This window comes from Lingula anatina, chromosome 6, assembly GCF_051362555.1.
Source record: "Lingula anatina isolate TDL-2025a chromosome 6, LinAna3.0, whole genome shotgun sequence".
NCBI lineage: Eukaryota > Metazoa > Brachiopoda > Lingulata > Lingulida > Lingulidae > Lingula > Lingula anatina.
This window is the reverse complement of record NC_141772.1, coordinates 19,616,944-19,641,010: the sequence shown is the minus strand read 5'-3', so window position 1 is coordinate 19,641,010 and position 24,067 is coordinate 19,616,944. Positions and strand designations below refer to the sequence as shown.

At 34.4% G+C, this 24,067-nt stretch overlaps 3 protein-coding genes and 1 long non-coding RNA gene across 4 annotated transcripts; 2 read left to right on the top strand and 2 right to left on the bottom strand.

Moving 5' to 3' along the window:
* The first annotated feature begins 2,390 nt into the window (after window positions 1–2,390).
* On the top strand, window positions 2,391–3,899 carry LOC147761313 (serine/threonine-protein kinase max-2-like). Its single transcript, XM_087016333.1, has 5 exons — window positions 2,391–2,564; window positions 2,793–2,912; window positions 3,168–3,215; window positions 3,413–3,485; window positions 3,725–3,899. The coding sequence occupies exons 1-5, from the start codon at window positions 2,449–2,451 to the stop codon at window positions 3,803–3,805; spliced, it is 438 nt and encodes a 145-aa protein (XP_086872459.1). The 5' UTR covers window positions 2,391–2,448; the 3' UTR covers window positions 3,806–3,899.
* A 1,304-nt stretch (window positions 3,900–5,203) lies between these two features.
* LOC147761311 (uncharacterized) lies at window positions 5,204–21,298 on the bottom strand. Its single transcript, XM_087015077.1, has 4 exons — window positions 21,259–21,298; window positions 20,456–20,607; window positions 19,638–19,993; window positions 5,204–5,678 (listed from the first exon to the last, which is right to left on the bottom strand). The coding sequence occupies exons 1-3, from the start codon at window positions 21,296–21,298 to the stop codon at window positions 19,859–19,861; spliced, it is 327 nt and encodes a 108-aa protein (XP_086871203.1). The 3' UTR covers window positions 5,204–5,678; window positions 19,638–19,858.
* LOC147761310 (uncharacterized) lies at window positions 5,204–22,131 on the bottom strand. Its single transcript, XM_087015992.1, has 4 exons — window positions 22,105–22,131; window positions 21,640–21,769; window positions 6,459–6,610; window positions 5,204–6,045 (listed from the first exon to the last, which is right to left on the bottom strand). The coding sequence occupies exons 1-4, from the start codon at window positions 22,129–22,131 to the stop codon at window positions 5,911–5,913; spliced, it is 444 nt and encodes a 147-aa protein (XP_086872118.1). The 3' UTR covers window positions 5,204–5,910.
* Window positions 10,559–11,777, top strand: LOC147761312 (uncharacterized). The gene is made up of 4 exons (XR_015335306.1): window positions 10,559–10,635; window positions 10,891–10,938; window positions 11,136–11,208; window positions 11,448–11,777. It is a non-coding gene; the product is annotated as an uncharacterized LOC147761312 (long non-coding RNA).
* Window positions 22,132–24,067: the final 1,936 nt, after the last annotated feature.

Here is a 24,067-nt window from a genome sequence, read left to right as displayed (position 1 = left end):
TTATAAAGTTGGAGAGGGACACTAGAGTATCTTTTTTGGCACTGTTAAATACATGGCATAAATGACTGTCTGGTGACCTGGGATCAGCTTTTAGGATTGAGGTTTTACTTAAAAAGGTGACTCTGTCTGTTTTGTACATTGGGCATTGGAATATAAAATGGTATTCATCTTCAAGTACCCCTTGGGTGCACAGGCGACAGATTCTGTCGCACCTTTCAGTTTTTGGCCTGGTGTGCCGCCCAGTTTCGATGTGGAGTTTATGGTCACTAAGACGTAGTTTAGCAAGGGTTGACAAGGTGTCATAATTTGTTATTTTATCAACATAAGTTGCCCTTTCACACTTTTGGTTAAGTATACGGAAGAGAGACAATTTACTGTTGGCTTGAAGTTTGCTATTGCACATTTGGGTAAAGTGGTCAGTTTGTCTTTGTTTGAAAATTGTGGTGAAGTTTTTTGGAGGGGACTGGCTAAGCCACACATCTCCAAGGCCAAATGTGAAAAGGATTTTTCGGATACCCTCAGACCATGACATACAAGCTGGCCTGAGTGTGTGGACTGCGGGTGGGACATAAGGTGTCAGCAACTTGTAACTATTTATCTCTTGTATGTATGCTTGTTTCATTAGTGTAGCATCAGACATTTGAATAATTTTACACCATAGTTGGACAGATGCAAACTGTATTTTGGTATAGAGGGGAAGGCGGCCAAGTTCAGTGTATACACCATAGTTTGATACATTTTGATGGAGGCCAAGGATTTGTTTGCAAAATTTTAAGTGCAACTTTTCTGTAGGGCAGTTATCCGTTGACACAGAGTAGCCCCATATCTCTGAGCAATATGTAAGGATTGGGGAAATGAGGGTATCAAATAATTTCTCTTTTAAGGATATCTTAACATTACTCTGAAGTGGAAGAGACTTTGACAGACTGAAGAATGCCTTTGTAGCACGTTGTAGGAGATTACTTTGGGTTTCTGTAAAGCTTCCTGATCGATTTAGAAGGAGACCTAGATACATGTATTTGTTGACCTCTTGGATTGGTTTTCCATAAAGAAAAAATTTTTCACTGTGAGCTTTTGATTTTGAGTTGAAAATAACTATTTTAGTTTTGGTGACATTTACAGTCATTCTCCACTTGTTACAGAAATTTTCTACAATTTCCAAACTTTGCCTTAGCCCTTTGGGGGTCTTGGACATAAGGATGAGGTCATCAGCATAGAGTAAACCTTGTATTGGTATTCCATTTATATCTGGACTTGCAGCACTTTCGCTATCAATTGATCTAAGACGGTCATCAATAAAAATATTAAAAAGAAATGGGCTCAATGTGTCACCTTGTTTTACGCCTAGTGTTGTATTAAAGGCCGGGGATAATTTGTAAGCTTGGATACCTATGAAACACGCATGTCCTTTATGCATCACCAAGTAATAATCTCTTCACCTCGTTAAATGTTTGACACATACAACAATCAGCATCTTGCACAACATCATTATGTTAAATTTAATGAGTACCAGTACATACTGGATGGATATAAACGTCATAAACTGTAACTGTAAAATTTCAATTATTATGATTATAATGAAAAATTACGCTGTAGGCCTACAGATTGAACTTATTTATTTCATCCGATTTAGTTTAACTCATTATGATATGAGAAATTTCCGTTCCAGACTCGTTCACTCATTTGATGTTAGGCCCGGGTTTCCCGTTCTACTATCGGAATTGTGTCCGATGGACCTTGAAATTCTCCAAGAGTATTGGGAAACTTTCCTGTAAGTAATTATATTACTTTCTTTTCTTTAAATAATACTTTCATTTTTTTCCGATTTTATCTTGTACGATCATAAAAAATATCTATTTCACAGTAAATTTGTTATTCAACAATATATTATTTCCTTTAATATTGACCTGAATATAATACTGACAGTTGCATTTATTTATTTCTTAGGGACGAAGTTCCTGTTCATATGGTGAAATATATTGCCACGTGCGTCTGTATGGCTATTGGGCACCTGCACCAACGGAATGTAGCCCATTTTGATTTAAAAACGAACAACGTGTTGGTTAGTCTACACGGGGTCCCTAAACTGGTAAGATGTTCGATTTTTTCAGGTTATTTTTCTCTTCTCGCCTTGATGTTCCTGGGTCGGGCCTGATTTTGAATACCGTCTCGCTCTTCGCTAAGACTCGCTGCTTTACGTACATAAAATGATTATTCATGTGTCACCGATGTGTCATAATTTGAATTAATACATTTTTATGACTGATAAAAATATGGTTTTGTTTTGAAAAAAAAAAAAAAGATTTTGGATGTAATCAACACTTTCATTTTGGCAACCACATTCCCTTTTTATTCAAATTTCAAATGCGGATTATTTTCTTTCAGTGTGATCTAGGATCTGTTCACCCTCTAAATGATGCCGGAGAGAGTATCGATGCGGTGCAATTTATGAACTTCACACTCTATAAAAACATGACACCAGAGGTGCTGAGGGGTGGCGCCGCCTCGTGGAGAGCCGATTTCTACGCATTGGGTGTCATGTTGTTTGAACTTATGGAGGGAAGGTAATGAAAAGGATACAGCTATGTAAATCATGACAGAACTGTTATTCATGCCAATAGTTCTGATAGAAATATAAGCCAAAATGACACGGCTCCCTTCTTTAGAGTTGCTAGTGGTATGAACTGGAAAATTAGAATGTAGCCAGTAATTTTTTTCTAAAAAATACCTTAGAATTTTAGAACAGTAGGAAGTGTTGGAAGACAGCAATAAATTTTGGTCGATTTATTTAGACACCCACTTTGGACTGAATTGCCGACCAGAGCAGAAGCCAGAATGAAAATCCTCCAAGGCACCATCATCTACACAGATACAGAACATGTCTTCAGGGATCTGATTGATAGATTAGTATGGTAGGCAATACTACTGCATGACATACAACTACATGAAAATGTGCAGTGAATAATTAAATGAAATGTCGTGAACAATTCCATCATTAGCTTCGTAAGCATTTGCCTGTCTAAAGACACAAAAGTAAACAATGCACTTTTCAAAATAAGTCATGTTAACTTCGTAGACATCATTTGTCTTCAGTTTCCATTGTCCCTGCTTAGTCTCATATTGAACTTTCAGCACAGATCAAACCATCTCTCTCTGTTTTATTTCAGCGAAGTGGACCAAAGAATTGACAGCATGACTGGCCTTTTAAGTCATCGGTACGAATTTCATCAATGTTTTTTTCTTCCTGCAAGACTCCCTATAACTAACAACTTTTTAAGCCAGATCTGACATTTATTTATTTATATTTTTTATTTATTATTATTTTTGTATTTAATCTATTTTCTTCATCCATTCACTATATTTATTTGTCTATATATCTATTATAATTTTATATTCATTTTTTTAAATGCAGATGGCTGTGTGACTACTACGTGAATAATTTTCCAACCGATGTGATCACTTCTCCCATTTTAGACATTGCTCAGGTAACGCCTGGATTTATTACACTGATTGCTTCTAATAGGGTAATTACTCTCTGGCTCCTTATTGTGAACCGTCTCGAACTTCAAGCAATTTGTACATGTATAAGTTAACGACTCTCTAACCTACATGAATCTAATGAAAAAAGATGGAATTTATTTTCTGTAAACATCCAATGCTTGAAATATTGAGATATATGTTTAGTTTACAGACTATTTATATGCAGTGTTTTTCATCATGATAGGAAGTGTTGGAGGAAGAACAGCTCGAGATGGGTCCACTGACAGCAAACAGCAGCGTCCGCAATATTGTTGACAATGGCTAGAGGACTGCTGTAAACCACCGGCTGCTTCAATACTTCCCTCAAGTTTCACGATTCATTTAGAAGTAGCTCATTCTACAGCCGACCCCATGAAACAAACTATCCACTTTATTATTATATATAGACGACTTTTTAACTCAAGCCTACAACAGCTCAGAACGATTAATTTAATATCTGCCAAAAACATCAGTTTTAATAAATTTTGAAAAAAAATCAAGAAGTGAATTATGCTAATTCAAGTTTTCCTTACAGTTTCACCAAGACAAAAAATTGAAGCTAATTATTTAAACATTTAAATAGAATTTAGTGATAAAAACCACGTTTCTTTTGTATGTGCAGAGAATAAGTGCCAATTTTTATAAATCACATAATCATGTTGGCCTACGTATAATTTGATAATTACTTTGTTGTAAATTGTTTCGATAACTTGATAACAGAAAAGATAAATAAATTTTTTGAAATTTTAATTCCTCTCTTTTAAAGACCTATCCTACTAAAGGATGGGTGGGTGGGAGGGTCGGGGAGGGGGGGTTGATGGTTTGGGTGAACTCTCCCGAGAAATTTTTGAAACATTGGAGCGAAATAGTGATTTGGTAGCATATCAACCAAGGAAAATTCAGTATCTCATAAGTCCAAATAACTTGTGTTAATGATTGAGGAAACACTAGTGAATTGAAAAAGGGACCTACATGATAATTATACACAGGTACATGTAAATTCCCCTTGGGTATTCACTGGGCTAAGTTCAGTGCTATAAACTCATTCGCCTAATTAATTGACCATTAAATGAGATTTAATAAAGCACACTTGTTGATATTTCCCTGTAAACTCCCAAAGGTTAAGCTCTCTGCTAGATAACAAAGTGTCCATAATAAGGAAGCAGTGAATAGCAGCTTCATTGGGATTATATTTTTGTTGTTTTCTTTTTAATTTTTTCTCCAACACTGGCATTTTTAAGATGTGACTTTTAACTCCCATCCAACTGAGGCTCTGCACATTTTCAGTATTTCCACATAAGCAGTTGTATTGGTATTTATGTCTTTAAACACGCTGTAATATTATTTTATGCACTGTCATCATTTTTCATATATTGGGACTTTCATCATGTGAATTTTAACTCTCATGGTCCTAAAACTGTAATCTTATTGAAGGGGTGGGTTGAGACCATCTTCTGGGTCTCCTGGAAGACAGTCAGATTTTAAAGTTTATATTAACGGGTTTCTATTGGAAGACCATCAAAATGGAGGATGGATCAACAAAGATACTTTGGAATACTGTCAGAAAATATCTCTGCATCTGCTCCTGTTATTGACCATGTTACCTGTTGCGCATGATTAAAAATCAGTGTTGACTGACTATTATAAGCGTTATTTATTATTGCATCAAAATTGACAAAATGACCTATTTTGCATCTTTTTATTCTGTTTTTTGTCTGTACATTTGACAGCTTTGCTGCCTTGTTAAAATAAAGCCTAGTTAAAATAAAATGATGTTGCAGTCACCTGTTTAAAACTTATTTCCACCAACTTGGATATCTTAAGCACCTAAAAAATCAAACAAAATTGTGGAATCATCTGCTACTGTCTACAGGGACGGCTTCAACGCCACTAGAGCACCCCTTTTCCACGTTTTCTTATCGCTGTAAGCAAAACTACACAGAAAATAATTTTCACACTTTATTTAAGCATTCTGAATCCGCTTCCAAGTTTTAAAATCAATCAGCTATTATGTCAACGTAAAGATGAGTGAAAACCACCGGAATATTAAAATAGTTAAGAAAAATGCCTGGAAATCTCCCCAGTAATACAATGGGTCTCTGGCTCAACACCTGGCAGATATTTCTTCCATTGTCTGAAGGACACTGTGCGCCTATCAACTCTTTAAGCTATGTTATAAAATTAAAATAAATCATTAAAACATTACGTCAACCGAATGTATATTCGAATTTCAAGCACATTTTTTTGTCGCCCCCACCCCCTCGTTATTTTGAACCCTCCCTCCTCCCTTAAAAGTTGCTGCCTATGCTCCCGATTCTGGTAAAAAATTCTAGTCAAATGTTTAAAAAAATTAACTTCGCTTTGATTTTGGTTTTCCTTCACTTCAAAGGATCATTCGCTTGTCTTTGTTATTTTCACAGGGTTAGTTTTATCTGCGATGACAGTCTTGTCAATGGACGGGTCCAGAAATTCCTTCCCCGTCATGTCTGTGAAGTTGGCGCAGGCTTTAATGGCGGAATTAGGAACCTACAACATAGAAATGATGTTAGTTAAAAAGGATTGTCAATCACGAGTCAGTCATGGCGTGTCAAAGAGCCATTGCCTCTTTCTGACGTAAAAATACGTTTTGCTTCTCTAAGAACAATTGAATTCTTACCATAAAAGTTTTTTTTTTGTTAATTTGAATTAGCAGTTAAACAGGTGCAACCCTCAAATCCACACCTGTAACTTTGCTACCCGTCCTCATGAATATACAAACGGTAAAGTTATCTTGCGTATTCGGATTCTATTTGAATTCAATAAAAAATTTAATTTTAAAATGAATGAACAGTGCTTTTGCGAACTGCGAGCATGAAATAGATTTGATATTCGTGAACTATCCAAAATCTTTCCAGGTTATTTTTATTAAAAATAAAAAAGACCAGAATATCTTGACGTACCACATCTAAGGGCGTGTACTGGGCATGATGATGAACGTACACCGGGTTGTTTTCCTTGGTGTTGTAAGAAACGAGGAACGACCACCGCCGCTTGTTACTGTTGTTGGCGTCGCTCTTATGGATCAAGTTGGCGTTGAAGATCAAAGCATCACCTACATAAGTAAGAGAAGTGACTATGGTTCCTCATTTATTTCTCAAACATCAGCATTTCACTTAGTTACCCAATAGTCGACCTGCATCCTAATTCAAGGCTATACCCAAAAGCTCCAAAAACATACATCTATTTATTCCCAAAAGAAACAAAAATGAAATAAATGTTTGTTTTTAAATTTTAACTACTTCAATAAAAGGGCTTTATTATGTCTGTCAAACCTAGTCTCTTGACAGATACCTGAATGCGTAAAACCGACCATGCGACATTGTGTTAAAAAGGTTTTACGAACAATTAATACACAAGCAGTACATGTACAGTTAAAGTGACCAAATAGGCGATGTATGTAAAAAAAGAAAAAAGTCAAGACAATTACATTAGTTTTAAGACCGAAATAAACAAGGTACATGTAGTTGGCACTTAAGTACTGTTTGAGTATTGCAACTGATTCTTTTCCGACCGATTTTGACATAATCTACGCGTGTGCATGCGTGTGTGTGTGTGTGTGTGTGTGTGTGTGAATAATGTGAATAAATTTGAGCTCAGATTAGGACACCCTTACCAGGCTCTAGCTCCACGTACTTCAACGGGCAAACTTTGGCCAGGTGCTCGATTCGTTCTTCATCAATACCGTTCTGGCCCCCAACTCTGTGATGATTCTGCCGTCCTGCCTTGTGGGAACCTACCAGAACCTTTAGTGTAGTAGAACAAATGCTTAGAAAGAACAAAACAGAATCTAGCAGGATTGGAAAAGCTGGTAGGTTCATCAGCTATAGGGGGAGCCGACAAGAATGTTGATGCCTTGCTATTCTTATTTTTCATGGCTTTTACTATTCATTGTTTTATGAACTATTGAGCTATTTTCTAGTTGTAAATGAACACGATTATCTATACAAGACGACTAATTTGTCGAATAGCCAGCATTGTTCATGGAATATGGGCCCCTAATAAATTTTGAAAACATTATTAAACATTGATGATTTGCATAACTATTTCCCAATTTGATATCAAGTTAGTAAAAATGACCCCGTGTTAAAAAAAAAAAAAAAAAAAAAAAAAACTTCAATTGACTAGTTGACCTACTGCACCGTAACGAACAGAGAGCGTTTCACAAAGAAACTAGATCTAATGGTCATGTTGCAACTTTTATTATTCGAAATTCATTATTTTCCGCAAAAATAAAAACTTTCTTTCTACCACTCTGGGGCCGTATTCTCGACACTTTCGGATATTCTTTTACAATATACACGACATAATTTATTTCGTATCTTGTGATCTATATTAACTTTTCAGTCAAACGTGTTTATATTTAGCCTAACCCCTTTCATTTAGGCCTATTAAAAAAAGGGGCCTAAACCTATCAAAGCACCGCTAAACAGAAACCCCCAAGTTTTTTTTTCTTTTAAACAGAGAATTTCAAAGTTTCTTCAAATGGAAGGCGTATTTCACCTGTAAGCAAGTTACAAGTCGGTATAGAATATTACGTTTATCAAAATCATTTGCTGCTTTGGGCAGTTACAAATTAGGCCTACTTTCAACCTTATAGCTGTTAGCATGAAAAAACGCCCATTTCCCATTTTTGGGCGCATGCGTATTTCACGCGATAGATATATGTCCTTAAAAGGCAAAATATATTGTGACGTCATTGGCCCGTGCTGACGTTACCAGGTAGCACAAAAGCTATTGGAGATATGCTGCGCGCAAGCAAAGTGAATACAGCGATTTTCTTTTGAGTAAAATAGACGATATACGCAATGATAGTTGCGTCGCATTTGGCCTTTTTAGGCATGAAATACAGTTACATGTACATTTTTCACAGAGACATATTCAGACTCGAGAACGAGGTAAGATATTGCTTTTTAGCAGAACAAAAATCAAAAACTCAACTGTTATTATCAATATATCTGTAGTCCTACTTCACCCCGAAAAGATATTTATAACTTTGTTTCTAATTAATCAAAGTAATCGTGCCGTTTTATTTAAGTGTCTATTTCAATTTCCCTTTCTTCAATGTAAATGTAAGGTCCGGGGCCTTTTCTGGAAGAAAGACACGATGCTTCCGATTTTGGGAGGTGGAGGATTCGGTTCAGTGTACAAGGTATTGAACTTATCATGATAAACAAACTAAAGTGATACTGGGATAGAGGGAGTAGCAATAGTAGTAGCATAAGAACACAGTCATGACAGTAATTGTAGTTTAAGATTTTAAAGCAGTAGCAGCAGAACAATACATGTTTACTGTGATAAATCCTGTAGTAATGTTACCAGTTTATTTTGCTATTATATTGTTTACGAAAGTGACATCCCAGTAACCGTTCGAAATATTTTATGTTTAGTTTAAAAACAACCTGGCATTGAAGGTGCCTACCTCTGAGGCCTATGCAAGGTCCATTTACAGAGAAGTTTCTTTTATGAAGAGGATAGACAGCAAATTTATCTTAAGGTATTTTATCAGATGAATACAAACAATTTAATATGTTGGTTAATTTGTAAGCTTGGATACCTATGAAACACGCATGTCCTTTATGCATCACCAAGTAATAATCTCTTCACCTCGTTAAATGTTTGACACATACAACAATCAGCATCTTGCACAACATCATTATGTTAAATTTAATGAGTACCAGTACATACTGGATGGATATAAACGTCATAAACTGTAACTGTAAAATTTCAATTATTATGATTATAATGAAAAATTACGCTGTAGGCCTACAGATTGAACTTATTAATTTCATCCGATTTAGTTTAACTCATTATGATATGAGAAATTTCCGTTCCAGACTCGTTCACTCATTTGATGTTAGGCCTGGGTTTCCCGTTCTACTATCGGAATTGTGTCCGATGGACCTTGAAATTCTCCAAGAGTATTGGGAAACTTTCCTGTAAGTAATTATATTACTTTCTTTTCTTTAAATAATACTTTCATTTTTTTCCGATTTTATCTTGTACGATCATAAAAAATATCTATTTCACAGTAAATTTGTTATTCAACAAAATATTATTTCCTTTAATATTGACCTGAATATAATACTGACAGTTGCATTTATTTATTTCTTAGGGACGAAGTTCCTGTTCATATGGTGAAATATATTGCCACGTGCGTCTGTATGGCTATTGGGCACCTGCACCAACGGAATGTAGCCCATTTTGATTTAAAAACGAACAACGTGTTGGTTAGTCTACACGGGGTCCCTAAACTGGTAAGATGTTCGATTTTTTCAGGTTATTTTTCTCTTCTCGCCTTGATGTTCCTGGGTCGGGCCTGATTTTGGCTACCGTCTCGCTCTTCGCTAAGACTAGCTTCTTTACGTACATAAAATGATTATTCATGTGTCACCGATGTGTCATAATTTGAATTAATACATTTTATGACTGATAAAAATATGGTTTTGTTTTGAAAAAAAAAAAGATTTTGGATGTAATCAACACTTTCATTTTGGCAACCAGAACATTACCTTTTTTATTCAAATTTCAAATGCGGATTATTTTCTTTCAGTGAGATCTAGGATCTGTTCACCCTCTAAATGATGCCGGAGAGAGTATCGATGCGGTGCAATTTATGAACTTCACACTCTATAAAAACATGACACCAGAGGTGCTGAGGGGTGGCGCCGCCTCGTGGAGAGCCGATTTCTACGCATTGGGTGTCATGTTGTTTGAACTTATGGAGGGAAGGTAATGAAAAGGATACAGCTATGTAAATCATGACAGAACTGTTATTCATGCCAATAGTTCTGATAGAAATATAAGCCAAAATGACACGGCTCCCTTCTTTAGAGTTGCTAGTGGTATGAACTGGAAAATTAGAATGTAGCCAGTAATTATTTTCTAAAAAATACCTTAGAATTTTAGAACAGTAGGAAGTGTTGGAAGACAGCAATAAATTTTGGTCGATTTATTTAGACACCCACTTTGGACTGAATTGCCGACCAGAGCAAAAGCCAGAATGAAAATCCTCCAAGGCACCATCATCTACACAGATACAGAACATGTCTTCAGGGATCTGATTGATAGATTAGTATGGTAGGCAATACTACTGCATGACATACAACTACATGAATATGTGCAGTGAATAATTAAATGAAATGTCGTGAACAATTCCATCATTAGCTTCGTAAGCATTTGCCTGTCTAAAGACACAAAAGTAAACAATGCACTTTTCAAAATAAGTCATGTTAACTTCGTAGACATCATTTGTCTTCAGTTTCCATTGTCCCTGCTTAGTCTCATATTGAACTTTCAGCACAGATCAAACCATCTCTCTCTGTTTTATTTCAGCGAAGTGGACCAAAGAATTGACAGCATGACTGGCCTTTTAAGTCATCGGTACGAATTTCATCAATGTTTTTTTCTTCCTGCAAGACTCCCTATAACTAACAACTTTTTAAGCCAGATCTGACATTTATTTATTTATATTTTTTATTTATTATTATTTTTGTATTTAATCTATTTTCTTCATCCATTTACTATATTTATTTGTCTATATATCTATTATAATTTTATATTCATTTTTTTAAATGCAGATGGCTGTGTGACTACTACGTGAATAATTTTCCAACCGATGTGATCACTTCTCCCATTTTAGACATTGCTCAGGTAACGCCTGGATTTATTACACTGATTGCTTCTAATAGGGTAATTACTCTCTGGCTCCTTATTGTGAACCGTCTCGAACTTCAAGCAATTTGTACATGTATAAGTTAACGACTCTCTAACCTACATGAATCTAATGAAAAAAGATGGAATTTATTTTCTGTAAACATCCAATGCTTGAAATATTGAGATATATGTTTAGTTTACAGACTATTTATATGCAGTGTTTTTCATCATGATAGGAAGTGTTGGAGGAAGAACAGCTCGAGATGGGTCCACTGACAGCAAACAGCAGCGTCCGCAATATTGTTGACAATGGCTAGAGGACTGCTGTAAACCACCGGCTGCTACAATACTTCCCTCAAGTTTCACGATTCATTTAGAAGTAGCTCATTCTACAGCCGACCCCATGAAACAAACTATCCACTTTATTATTATATATAGACGACTTTTTAACTCTAGCCTACAACAGCTCAGAACGATTAATTTAATATCTGCTAAAAACATCAGTTTTAATAAATTTTGAAAAAAAATCAAGAAGTGAATTATGCTAATTCAAGTTTTCCTTACAGTTTCACCAAGACAAAAAATTGAAGCTAATTATTTAAACATTTAAATAGAATTTAGTGATAAAAACCACGTTTCTTTTGTATGTGCAGAGAATAAGAGCCAATTTTTATAAATCACATAATCATGTTGGCCTACGTATAATTTGATAATTACTTTGTTGTAAATTGTTTCAATAACTTGATAACAGAAAAGATAAATAAATTTTTTGAAATTTTAATTCCTCTCTTTTAAAGACCTATCCTACTAAAGGATGGGTGGGTGGGAGGGTCGGGGAGGGGGGGTTGGTGGTTTGGGTGAACTCTCCCGAGAAATTTTTGAAACATTGGAGCGAAATAGTGATTTGGTAGCATATCAACCAAGGAAAATTCAGTATCTCATAAGTCCAAATAACCTGTGTTAATGATTGAGGAAACACTAGTGAATTGAAAAAGGGACCTACATGATAATTATACACAGGTACATGTAAATTCCCCTTGGGTATTCACTGGGCTAAGTTCAGTGCTATAAACTCATTCGCTTAATTAATTGACCATTAAATGAGATTTAATAAAGCACACTTGTTGATATTTCCCTGTAAACTCCCAAAGGTTAAGCTCTCTGCTAGATAACATAGTGTCCATAATAAGGAAGCAGTGAATAGCAGCTTCATTGGGATTATATTTTTGTTGTTTTCTTTTTAATTTTTTCTCCAACACTGGCATTTTTAAGATGTGACTTTTAACTCCCATCCACCTGAGGCTCTGCACATTTTCAGTATTTCCACATAAGCAGTTGTATTGGTATTTATGTCTTTAAACACGCTGTAATATTATTTTATGCACTGTCATCATTTTTCATATATTGGGACTTTCATCATGTGAATTTTAACTCTCATGGTCGTAAAACTGTAATCTTATTGAAGGGGTGGGTTGAGACCATCTTCTGGGTCTCCTGGAAGACAGTCAGATTTTAAAGTTTATATTAACGGGTTTCTATTGGAAGACCATCAAAATGGAGGATGGATCAACAAAGATACTTTGGAATACTGTCAGAAAATATCTCTGCATCTGCTCCTGTTATTGACCATGTTACCTGTTGCGCATGATTAAAAATCAGTGTTGACTGACTATTATAAGCGTTATTTATTATTGCATCAAAATTGACAAAATGACCTATTTTGCATCTTTTTATTCTGTTTGTTTTTGTCTGTACATTTGACAGCTTTGCTGCCTTGTTAAAATAAAGCCTAGTTAAAATAAAATGATGTTGCAGTCACCTGTTTAAAACTTATTTCCACCAACTTGGATATCTTAAGCACCTAAAAAATCAAACAAAATTGTGGAATCATCTGCTACTGTACACAGGGACGGCTTCAACGCCACTAGAGCACCCCTTTTCCACGTTTTCTTATCGCTGTAAGCAAAAGTACACAGAAAAGCATTTTCACACTTTATTTAAGCATTCTGAATCCGCTTCCAAGTTTTAAAATCAATCAGCTATTATGTCAACGTAAAGATGAGTGAAAACCACCGGAATATTAAAATAGTTAAGAAATATGCCTGGAAATCTCCCCAGTAATACAATGGATCTCTGGCTCAACACCTGGCAGATATTTCTTCCATTGTCTGAAGGACACTGCGCCTATCAACTCTTTAAGCTATAAAGGTCAAGGTCGCTATCAGAGAGGGAAGTTCAAAAGGAAAGTGGCTCTCTACTTTGTGGTAAATTTATGTGATATGTAGATCCAGAGACCCTGAAAATCGGCAGTGATGTTCATGAATGTTGAAAGAAAACAGAGGTGCTAAAAATCTGAGACTCCAAAGTTGGCAAGTATGTTTTTTGACTATCTTTGATAAAACTGAAAACTGGACATAAGCATAATGGAGACTCAGTGAGAAGTGAACACTGCTGAGATCTACCCAGTTACCATCCAGGCCTTTGGCTATAAATACCTGGTAATAACAGACATCCACATAATAAGAGATTCATAATTATCCAATCAAAGTTGTAAGGAGTACCATTGCATTGTGTGAGAAGGCTATGGCATCTAAGCATAGTAAAGCAGAAAATAGAACAATGTCAAGGTTCCTCACATGTGACAGCGAGAAAGCAAACAATAAATCACACACAACAGGTGGAAAGCCAAAAAGACCACATTCTGAGGTGGCCAATTCAAGCTCCGATGAAATACAGTTACTCATGAATGAACTATCTGAAATAAAAAGCGAAATTCAGGAAACCATTAAAAAAGATGATCTGGAAAAAACAGTCTCTAGTGTAATGAACAAGCTTCTTCACAACTTCCAAGCAGAAATAAAACACATGTTGTCTGATTTAGAAGCAAAGTTTCAACAAAAAGTTGAGGAACTGAAAGTAGAGACTGAAAACCGCTCTGCAAAATTACAAGAGCAGGTTGATAGCCTCATGATGGAAAACAATAATTTGAAAGAGGTTCTAAGAGGTAAAGATAGAGAGACAAAAGATCTAAATGAAAGACTTAAACAAAATGAATACTTTACAAAAGAAGCCGTTTGCCTTAGTAATCATAATGAACAATACTCCAGAAAAACAAACATACGGGTGATCAATTTGCCAGAACAGAAGGATGAAAATCTCCGTGTGGTGTTTACCAACTTATTGAAAAAGGAGGTGAAGCTTGAAATCCCTACCACGGACATCACAGCAATCCACCGTATACCTGGCAAACAGGGGCAGGCGAAACCAGTGATTGTAAAACTAAAAAACACTGAGATTAAAAAAAACAATCATGAGGAAAAAGAAAGAACTGCAGTCTGGTGTGCGCCTGTTTGACGATATAACCTTGAAAAACTTGACTCTCCTAAACAAGCTCAAACAGTATGAGGAGGTAGAAAGAGCCTGGTTTTTTAATTGTAATGTTTTCTGTCAGCTGAAAAATGGAAATGGTCACAGGATGAAAATTGACATTTGTGATAACTTGGATGAAAAACTTAAACTAAGAAAAAGTTAAAGGACCAATTAAAAATAATATGAACAATAACTCATAAGCAAACTGCTTAGCAAAATTAGCATGAATGTGACTGCATATAGATATATGTTAAGAATTATTACCATCTGTCTTACTTATTTCTATTATTAATGTTTTAAGGTATATATTCAGTCTTCTTTACTAAGATTCTTCGACTAGGGAGAAAATGTTCAGTGGTATGTACAGTTTAGCTCATCATTCACACTACTGAGATGAGGTGAGTCAAGCTGTGTTATTATTTTACAAAAAAAGATTTCTCTAATGTTACAAGCGTCTAAAAAAATGGCATTGATTTTACGGAAAAAAAGTATTTCATTTGTATTATTCACTGTCATGTAGGATCTGTGTAGATTTATATATTCTGTTATGAATAATGTGAACATACTGCATATTTGAACGTCTATCGGTTAAATAATTTCACTTATGTGGTTTACATATTCGTGGTGTGCGTGGGTATGTGTGGGAGTGCATGTTTTAAGTGAGTTGTATAAATGGAATAGTACAAGTACATCAGATGTGAATGCATGTATATCCATGTTGCAATTTATATTATGTTTGTTTATCAAAATGGATAATGGATAATCTTAAAATAATGTCAATGAACTGTAGAGGCCTCCAGGATGTTAAAAAGAGGAAAGACGTGTTCAAATTCTTGAGAGAAAAACAATTTGATATTTATTGCCTTCAAGACACACATTTCTCAGAGAAAGATTATGCATATGTAAGAAGTCAGTGGGGCTATGAATGTTTTATAAGTCCTGGTAGGACTGACTCGAGAGGTGTCGCAGTTCTTTTAAACAACAAAATAGAATATAAAGTACAAAGTGTGCAAACTGATAATATCGGTAATTTTATTTCGTTAAGAATGAATATTGAAAAAAATTTTGAGGTGAATCTTGTAAATATTTACGGACCAAATAGTGACTCTCCAAATTTCTTCTCTAAGCTTGCATCAGATTTAGAGAATTATGACACGGATTTTAATATAATATGCGGAGATTGGAATATGACTCAAGATGTTAACTTAGACACATTTAACTATTCAGATAATGTAAATAATCCCAGGGCCAGAGAAGCTATGCATGATTTGAAAAGTAAACATAACCTAGTTGATCCATGGAGAATAAAAAATCATAATACTAAACGATATACATGGTTTAGGAGAAATCCTACCAAAAAAGCAAGATTAGACTATTTTCTTATAACTAGAGAGATCATGAACTTGGTACAAAAGGCAGAGATAAATCCTGGATATAGAACAGATCATGCTTATATTTCATTAGAGGTGCAAATAAATGAACAGACAAAAGGAGCAGGCTTTTGGAGGTTTAATAACTCGGTCTTGAAAGATTTGGAATATGTCAAAAAGGTAAAACAAGTAATAGAGGAAACAAAAAAGGATTATGCCCTTCTACCATATAATTTGGATGCCATTAATAGCATCTCGGAGATGGAATTATGTTTTTCTTGTGATGATGCAATGTTTTTAGAAATGTTATTAATGAACATTAGAGGTATGACTATTTCCTACTGTTCTAAAAAGAAAAGAGAATCATCGAAAATTAAAAAATCTATAGAAAATCAAATAAAAATCATACAAGAGTTAACAGATTTCGATCATAGTGAAACGTTGATGGAAGTGAAGAGTGATTTACAATTACAACTGGAAGAAATAAGAAAAAATGAACTGAAAGGACTTTTATTACGTAGTAGATCAAAATGGATTGAAGATGGAGAAAAGGCAACAAAATATTTCTGTAGCTTAGAAAAGAGAAATTATATAAATAAAAACATACGTAAATTGATAAACACAGATGGACAGGAAATAAATGATCAGAAATTAATATTAGGAGAAATCGAAACTTTCTACAAAGATTTATATCGATCACAGGATGATAATCTAGACGATGTTAACTTGTATGAAATGTTTCAAGATTTAAATATTCCAACATTAAGGGATAACCAAAGGCAAGCTTTAGATGAAGATATAACACTAGATGATATACATAAATCTCTCCATAAAATGAGTAATGATAAGTCACCAGGCCCTGATGGGTTTACAGCTGAATTTTTTAAGTTCTTCTGGAATGACATTAGATTTTTTCTATACAGGTCTTATTTGCATAGCTTTGATATAGGTCATCTGTCAATATCACAAAAACAAGGGATAATATCTATACTACCCAAAGGGGATAAGCCCAGGGAATACCTCAGGAACTGGCGACCAATTTCCCTGCTTAATATAACATATAAAATACTGGCAGGAGTCTTAGCAAATAAAATCAAAACAGTCTTAGATGATTTGATACACGAAAACCAAAAAGGATTTATTTCAGGAAGATATATTGGTGAGAATACTAGACTACTTTATGATATTTTGCAGTTTACAGAAGAAAATAATATCCCAGGGATGGTTTTATTGGTTGATTTTCAAAAGGCATTCGATTCTGTTTCATGGAAATTTCTTTTTAAAACACTAGACTTATTTAATTTTGGGCCAAAATACAAAAAGTGGATAGAGCTGATTTTTAATGGATTTGAACTTTGTGTTATTCAAAATGGAATATTTAGTAAATTTTTTAACATAGGACGTGGCTGCCGCCAGGGTGACCCAATCTCACCGTACTTGTTTTTGTTGTGTGCTGAAATCATGGGTATAATGATTCGGAATCAGGCGGATATAAAAGGTATTGATCTAGGGGATGAATCATACAAAATTATGCAATATGCTGATGATACGGTTATATTATTGGATGGCAATGAAAATTCGCTAAAGTCATGTTTAAATATTATACAGCAGTACTCAAAGTTTTCTGGCCTTATGCCAAATATTGAGAAGACACAGTGTATTTGGATTGGAAGTAAAATAAACAATTCAGAAAAACTATGTCCAGAATATAATATATCCTGGACTTCAGAACCTTTCACTGTTCTTGGAGTTGTCTTTAGTCTCAACTTAAAAGATATGATTACTTTAAATTATAAGGGCAAAATCGAAGAAATAAAGAAACTCATTTCATATTGGTCTAAGCGCATGCTTACAGTGATAGGGAGAATTACAGTAGTTAAAACAATATTAATCCCCAAACTCATCCATTATTTTCTAAGTTTGCCCAATCCATCAGCTGAAATTATTAAATCCTTAGAAAAGCTATTTTTCAAATTCATTTGGAACAATAAAAATGACAGGGTATCAAGGAATACGATTGTGCAAGATTATTGTCATGGGGGACTGAAAATGCCACATTTATCTTTCTTACTAAAATCTATGAAAATTACATGGTTTAGAAGATTGTTGGAAGGTGACTCCTCTTGGAAAAAATTAGTTTTAAAGTCAATGATGCCAAACTTTTGTGAGACTTTTTTAGTGTATGGAAACTGGAATCTAAAAGAATTTGCAAATGATAATAATAATAATTTTTGGAAAGATGCTCTTATGGCATTGTATGAATTTAAAACAATTATCGATGATGATTTAAATGTATGTTCTCAGAACCCTTTATGGTTGAATTTCAGGATTAGAATTGAAAATAAACCTATTTTGTATAAAACGTGGATAAGGAAAAGGATAATGGTCATTCAGGATTTGATAAAGGAAGATGGAAACTTTCTATCCTATGACGAATTCTGTATTAAATACAACTTCAGACCGGCCTTTACAATTTTTATGGGTTTAAGAAATGCTATTTTGAGTGAATGGACTATTAATTCTATCATAAACTCTTTGCAACAACTGCCTTCTCAACCAATATTATTTTACTGGCTGAATAAAAGTAAGAAAGGAGCAAAAGAATTTTACAATGTTTTTTTATCTACAACTCAATCGAAATTGTCAAGTGAATATAAATGGGAAAGAGATCTTAATTTCACGGCAGATAACGAACTATGGAAAAAATATTATTCATCTATTTTCTTTGTCACAATTGATGTAAAGCTAAGATGGTTCCATTATAGACTTATTCATCGGATATTGAGTACAAATTGCTATCTAAAAAAAATTAGGTTGGTAAATGAGGACAAATGTGACTTTTGTAATGTAGAGATAGAGTCATTGCTCCATCTTTTTGTAGCATGTGATTATGTTAATACCTTCTGGACATCTTTTTGTGGATGGATAAGTGAATTACATCAATTCAATATAGATCTTAGTCCAGTAGATATTATTTTTGGAAAAATTGGGAAAAAGTATAAACTGCTTAATCTGTTTATTGCATTAGCAAGATTACATATTTATAAACAAAAAATGAGAAAGAATCTGCCATGCCTGGATAGTTTGAAATTTGAAATACAATATTATTGCAAAGTAGAAAAACAAATTTCTCAGAGAAATAATTGTCTTCAAAAATTTGAAAAAAAGTGGGGGCTATATTTGAATCACATAACTTTGGAAATATAATTAATACATGTATATTAATGACTTGTTACTATATGAATGAATGAGTGAGTGAAAGGTGTCCTATGTCTTGTCCATGTCAATATGTGTTTATATATAAACCCACTTTATAGAGGTGCTGTGATGTTTTTGTTTTTGCTAATTTAAATACTGAAAGAAAAGTATACGTAATTCATATTAGTTTTAATCATCATTCTTCCTTCCTGCACACTCACTTTGAACAAATCTGTTTTGTATACCTTTATATAGATATTTATTGATTGCTATGATTTATTGATTTCAAAAATACTAGACTTCATTAACCTGACTTTCTTGTTTATAAAATACTTAAGATTTGTAAGAGGAGGTACAATACTCTAGGACATAGAAATTTGCATATTGTCTCATTAATATTTCAGGATTTAATGTAAAAATTGTTATGTTCAATGGCATTCCTCTGTAAAATGGGTAATAAAAAAAAAAAAAAAAAAAAAAAAAAAAAACCTCTTTAAGCTATATGTTAAAAATTAAAATAAATCATTAAAACATTAAGTCAACCGATATTGAATTTCAAGCAAATATTTTTTGTCGCCCTCGTTATTTTGAACCCTCCTTCCACTCTTTAAAAGTAGCTGCCTATGCTCCTGATTCTGCCATATAATTTTAGTCAAATGTTTAAAAAAATTAACTTCGCTTTGATTTTTGTTTTCCTTCACTTCAAAGGATTATTCTTTAGTCTTTGGTATTTTCACAGGGTTACTTTTATCTGCGATGACGGTCTTGTCAATGGACGGGTCCAGAAATTCCTTCCCCGTCATGTCTGTGAAGTTGGCGCAGGCTTTAATGGCGGAATTAGGAACCTACAACATAGAAATGACGTTAGTTAAAAAGGATTGTCAATCACGAGTCAGTCATGTGATCAACGCTATTAGACGGAGTGTAAAAGGACTATTTCCTACGTGAAAACACGTTTTGCCTCTATGAAAATAATTGAATTCTTACCATAAATGATGCTGTTAGAGTACTCTGGTATTATCTGATTTGAATTAGCAATTAAACTGGTGGTAACACCTGTAACTCTCCTAATGGCGGAATTTGTAAAATTAATGTACAAACGATAAATTAAATTTATTCTTGCATATTCAGATTCTATCTGAATTCAATAAAAATTGATGATTGAGCAGCGTGTTTGCGAACTGTGAACATGAAATAGGTTTGATATTCGTGAACTATCCAAAATCTTTCCAGGTTATTTTTATTTAAAAAAAAAAAAAAAAAAAAAAAAAAAAAAAAAAAAAAAAACCCAGAATATCTTGACGTACCACATCTAAGGGCGTGTACTGGGCATGATGATGAACGTACACCGGGTTGTTTTCCTTGGTGTTGTAAGAAACAAGGAACGACCACCGCCGCTTCTTACTGTTGTTGGCGTCGCTCTTATGGATCAAGTTGGCGTGGAAAATCAAAGCATCTCCTATATAAGTAAGGGAAATGACTATGGTTCCTCATTTATTTCTCAAACAACAACATTTCACTTAGTTACCCAATAGATGACCAGCATTTTATTTCAAAGCTATCCCCAAAAGCTCCAAAAAATATACATGTATTTATTCCAAAAAGAAACAAAAATGAAATATATGGCGGAATTTGTAAAATTAATGTACAAACGATAAATTAAATTTATTCTTGCATATTCAGATTCTATCTGAATTCAATAAAAATTGATGATTGAGCAGCGTGTTTGCGAACTGTGAACATGAAATAGGTTTGATATTCGTGAACTATCCAAAATCTTTCCAGGTTATTTTTATTAAAAAAAAAAAAAAAAAAAAAAAACCAGAATATCTTGACGTACCACATCTAAGGGCGTGTACTGGGCATGATGATGAACGTACACCGGGTTGTTTTCCTTGGTGTTGTAAGAAACAAGGAACGACCACCGCCGACAACATTTCACTTAGTTACCCAATAGATGACCAGCATTTTATTTCAAAGCTATCCCCAAAAGCTCCAAAAAATATACATGTATTTATTCCAAAAAGAAACAAAAATGAAATATATGTTTGTTTTAAAATTTCAACTACTTCAATAAAAAGGCTTTATTATGTCTGTCAAACCTAGATACCTGACAGATACCCGAATGCGTAAAATCGACCATGCGACATTGTTCTATAAAGGTTTTACGAGCAATTTATACACAAGTACGTACATGTAGCACATGTTCAGTTTAAGTGACCAAATAGGCGATGTATGTAAAAAAGAAAAAAAAAGTCAAGACAAATACATTAGTTTTAAGACCGAAATAAACGAGGTAGTTGGCACTTAAGTACTGTTTGAATATTCCAACTGAATCGTTTCCGACCGATTTTGACATAATCTACGTGTGTGCATGCGTGTGTGTGTGTGTGTGTGTGTGTGTGTGTGCGCGCGCGCGTGTGTGTGTGTTTGTGGGTGGGTGGGTGTGAATAAGGTGAATTTATTTGTGTTAAGATAAGGACACCCTTACCAGGCTCTAACTCCACGTACTTCAACGGGCAAACTTTGGCCAGGTGCTCGATTCGTTCTTCATCAATGCCGTTCTGGCCCCCAACTCTGTGATGATTCTGGCGTCCGGCCTTGTGGGAACCCACCAGAACCTAAAGGTAGTAGAACAAATGCTTAGAAAGAACTAGTTGACTTATGAAAGCCTACTGCAACGTAGCCAACAGAGAGCGTTTCACAAAGAAACTAGATCTAATGGTCATGTTGCACTTTTTATTATTTGAAATTTAGGCCTACACCATGTCATTATTTCCCGCAAAAGTAAACTTTCCTTCTAGGCCTACCACTCTGGAGCCGTATTCTCCACACTTTCAATATACACGACATAATTAATTTCATATCTTATGATCTATATTGACTTTTATGTCAAACGTGTTTATATTTAGCCTAACCCCTTTCATTTAAGCCTATTAAAAAAAGATAAGCCTACCAAAGCACCGTTAAACAAAAACCCCATGTTTTTTTTTCTTTTAAACAGAGAATTTCAACGTTTCTTCAAATCGAAGGCGTATTTCACCTGAAAGCAAGTTACAAGTCGGTATAGAATATTGCGTTTATCAAAATCATTTGCTGCTTTGGGCAGTAACAATATAGGCCTACTTTCAACCTTATAAATTTTATCATGAAAAAATGCCCATTTCCCATTTAAGGCGCATGCGTATTTCACGTGATAGATATATATCCTTAAAAGGTAAAACATATTGTGACGTCATTTGCCCGTGCTGACGTTACCAGGTAGCACAAAAGCTATTGGAGATATGCTGCGCGCAAGCAAAGTGAATACAGCGATTTTCTTTTGAGTAAAATAGACGATACGCAATGATAGTTGCGTCGCATTTAGCCTTTTTAGGCATGAAATACAGTTACATGTACATTTTTCACAGAGAAATATTCAGACTCGAGAACGAGGTAAGATATTGCTTTTTAGCAGAACAAAAATCAAAAACTCAACTGTTGGTATCAATATATCTGTACTTCACCCCCGCACAGATATTTATAACTTAGTTTCTTATTAATCAAAATGAGCGTCTTTAAAGCTTAGTTTTGAAAGTAATCGGGCCGTTTTATTTAAGTATCTATTTCAATATTAGGTACACTTTTTATCAATTTCCCTATCTTCATTGTTTAAGGTTCGGGCGCTTTTTTGGAAGGAAGACACGATGCTTCCGATTTTGGGAGGTGGAGGATTCGGTTCAGTGTACAAGGTATTGAACTTATCATGATAAAACAAACTAAAGTGATACTGGGATAGCGGGAGTAGCAATAGTAGTAGTAGCATAAGTACACACAGTCATGACAGTAATTATAGTATTAGATTTGAAAGTAGTAGCAGCAGAACAAAATATATTTATGTTATATTAAGTTATGTAGTAATGTTACCAGTTTATCTTTGCTATTATTGTTTACGGATGTGACATCCCAGTAACCGTTCGAAATATTTTATATTTAGTTTAAAAACAACCTAGCACTGAAGGTGCCTACCTCTGAGGCCTATGCAAGGTCCATCTACAGGGAAGTTTCTTTTATGAAGAGGATAGACAGCAAATTTATCTTAAGGTATTTTATCAGATGAATACAAACAATTTAATATGTTGGTTAATTTGTAAGCTTGGATACCTATGAAACACGCATGTCCTTTATGCATCACCAAGTAATAATCTCTTCACCTCGTTAAATGTTTGACACATACAACAATCAGCATCTTGCACAACATCATTATGTTAAATTTAATGAGTACCAGTACATACTGGATGGATATAAACGTCATAAACTGTAACTGTAAAATTTCAATTATTATGATTATAATGAAAAATTACGCTGTAGGCCTACAGATTGAACTTATTTATTTCATCCGATTTAGTTTAACTCATTATGATATGAGAAATTTCCGTTCCAGACTCGTTCACTCATTTGATGTTAGGCCTGGGTTTCCCGTTCTACTATCGGAATTGTGTCCGATGGACCTTGAAATTCTCCAAGAGTATTGGGAAACTTTCTTGTAAGTAATTATATTACTTTCTTTTCTTTAAATAATACTTTCATTTTTTTCCGATTTTATCTTGTACGATCATAAAAAATATCTATTTCACAGTAAATTTGTTATTCAACAAAATATTATTTCCTTTAATATTGACCTGAATATAATACTGACAGTTGCATTTGTTTATTTCTTAGGGACGAAGTTCCTGTTCATATGGTGAAATATATTGCCACGTGCGTCTGTATGGCTATTGGGCACCTGCACCAACGGAATGTAGCCCATTTTGATTTAAAAACGAACAACGTGTTGGTTAGTCTACACGGGGTCCCTAAACTGGTAAGATGTTCGATTTTTTCAGGTTATTTTTCTCTTCTCGCCTTGATGTTCCTGAGTCGGGCCTAATTTTGAATAC

Excerpts from the sequence above, each read along its gene's own strand:
- LOC147761310 (XM_087015992.1), bottom strand. The coding sequence starts at position 22,131 with ATGGGGTTTTTGTTTAACGGTGCTTTG. Across the intron at positions 6,611-21,639 it reads GTACGTGGAGTTAGAGCCTG|GTGATGCTTTGATCTTCAAC; the intron begins GTAAGGGTGTCC and ends TTACTTATGTAG. Across the intron at positions 6,046-6,458 it reads AGTACACGCCCTTAGATGTG|GTTCCTAATTCCGCCATTAA; the intron begins GTACGTCAAGAT and ends TCTATGTTGTAG.
- LOC147761313 (XM_087016333.1), top strand. The coding sequence starts at position 2,449 with ATGAACTTCACACTCTATAAAAACATGACACCAGAGGTGCTGAGGGGT. Across the intron at positions 2,565-2,792 it reads TTTGAACTTATGGAGGGAAG|ACACCCACTTTGGACTGAAT; the intron begins GTAATGAAAAGG and ends CGATTTATTTAG. Across the intron at positions 3,216-3,412 it reads ACTGGCCTTTTAAGTCATCG|ATGGCTGTGTGACTACTACG; the intron begins GTACGAATTTCA and ends TTTTAAATGCAG.
- LOC147761311 (XM_087015077.1), bottom strand. The coding sequence starts at position 21,298 with ATGTCGCATGGTCGATTTTACGCATTCGGGTATCTGTCAG. Across the intron at positions 20,608-21,258 it reads CGCATTCGGGTATCTGTCAG|GAGATGCTTTGATTTTCCAC; the intron begins GTATCTAGGTTT and ends TTACTTATATAG. Across the intron at positions 19,994-20,455 it reads AGTACACGCCCTTAGATGTG|GTTCCTAATTCCGCCATTAA; the intron begins GTACGTCAAGAT and ends TCTATGTTGTAG.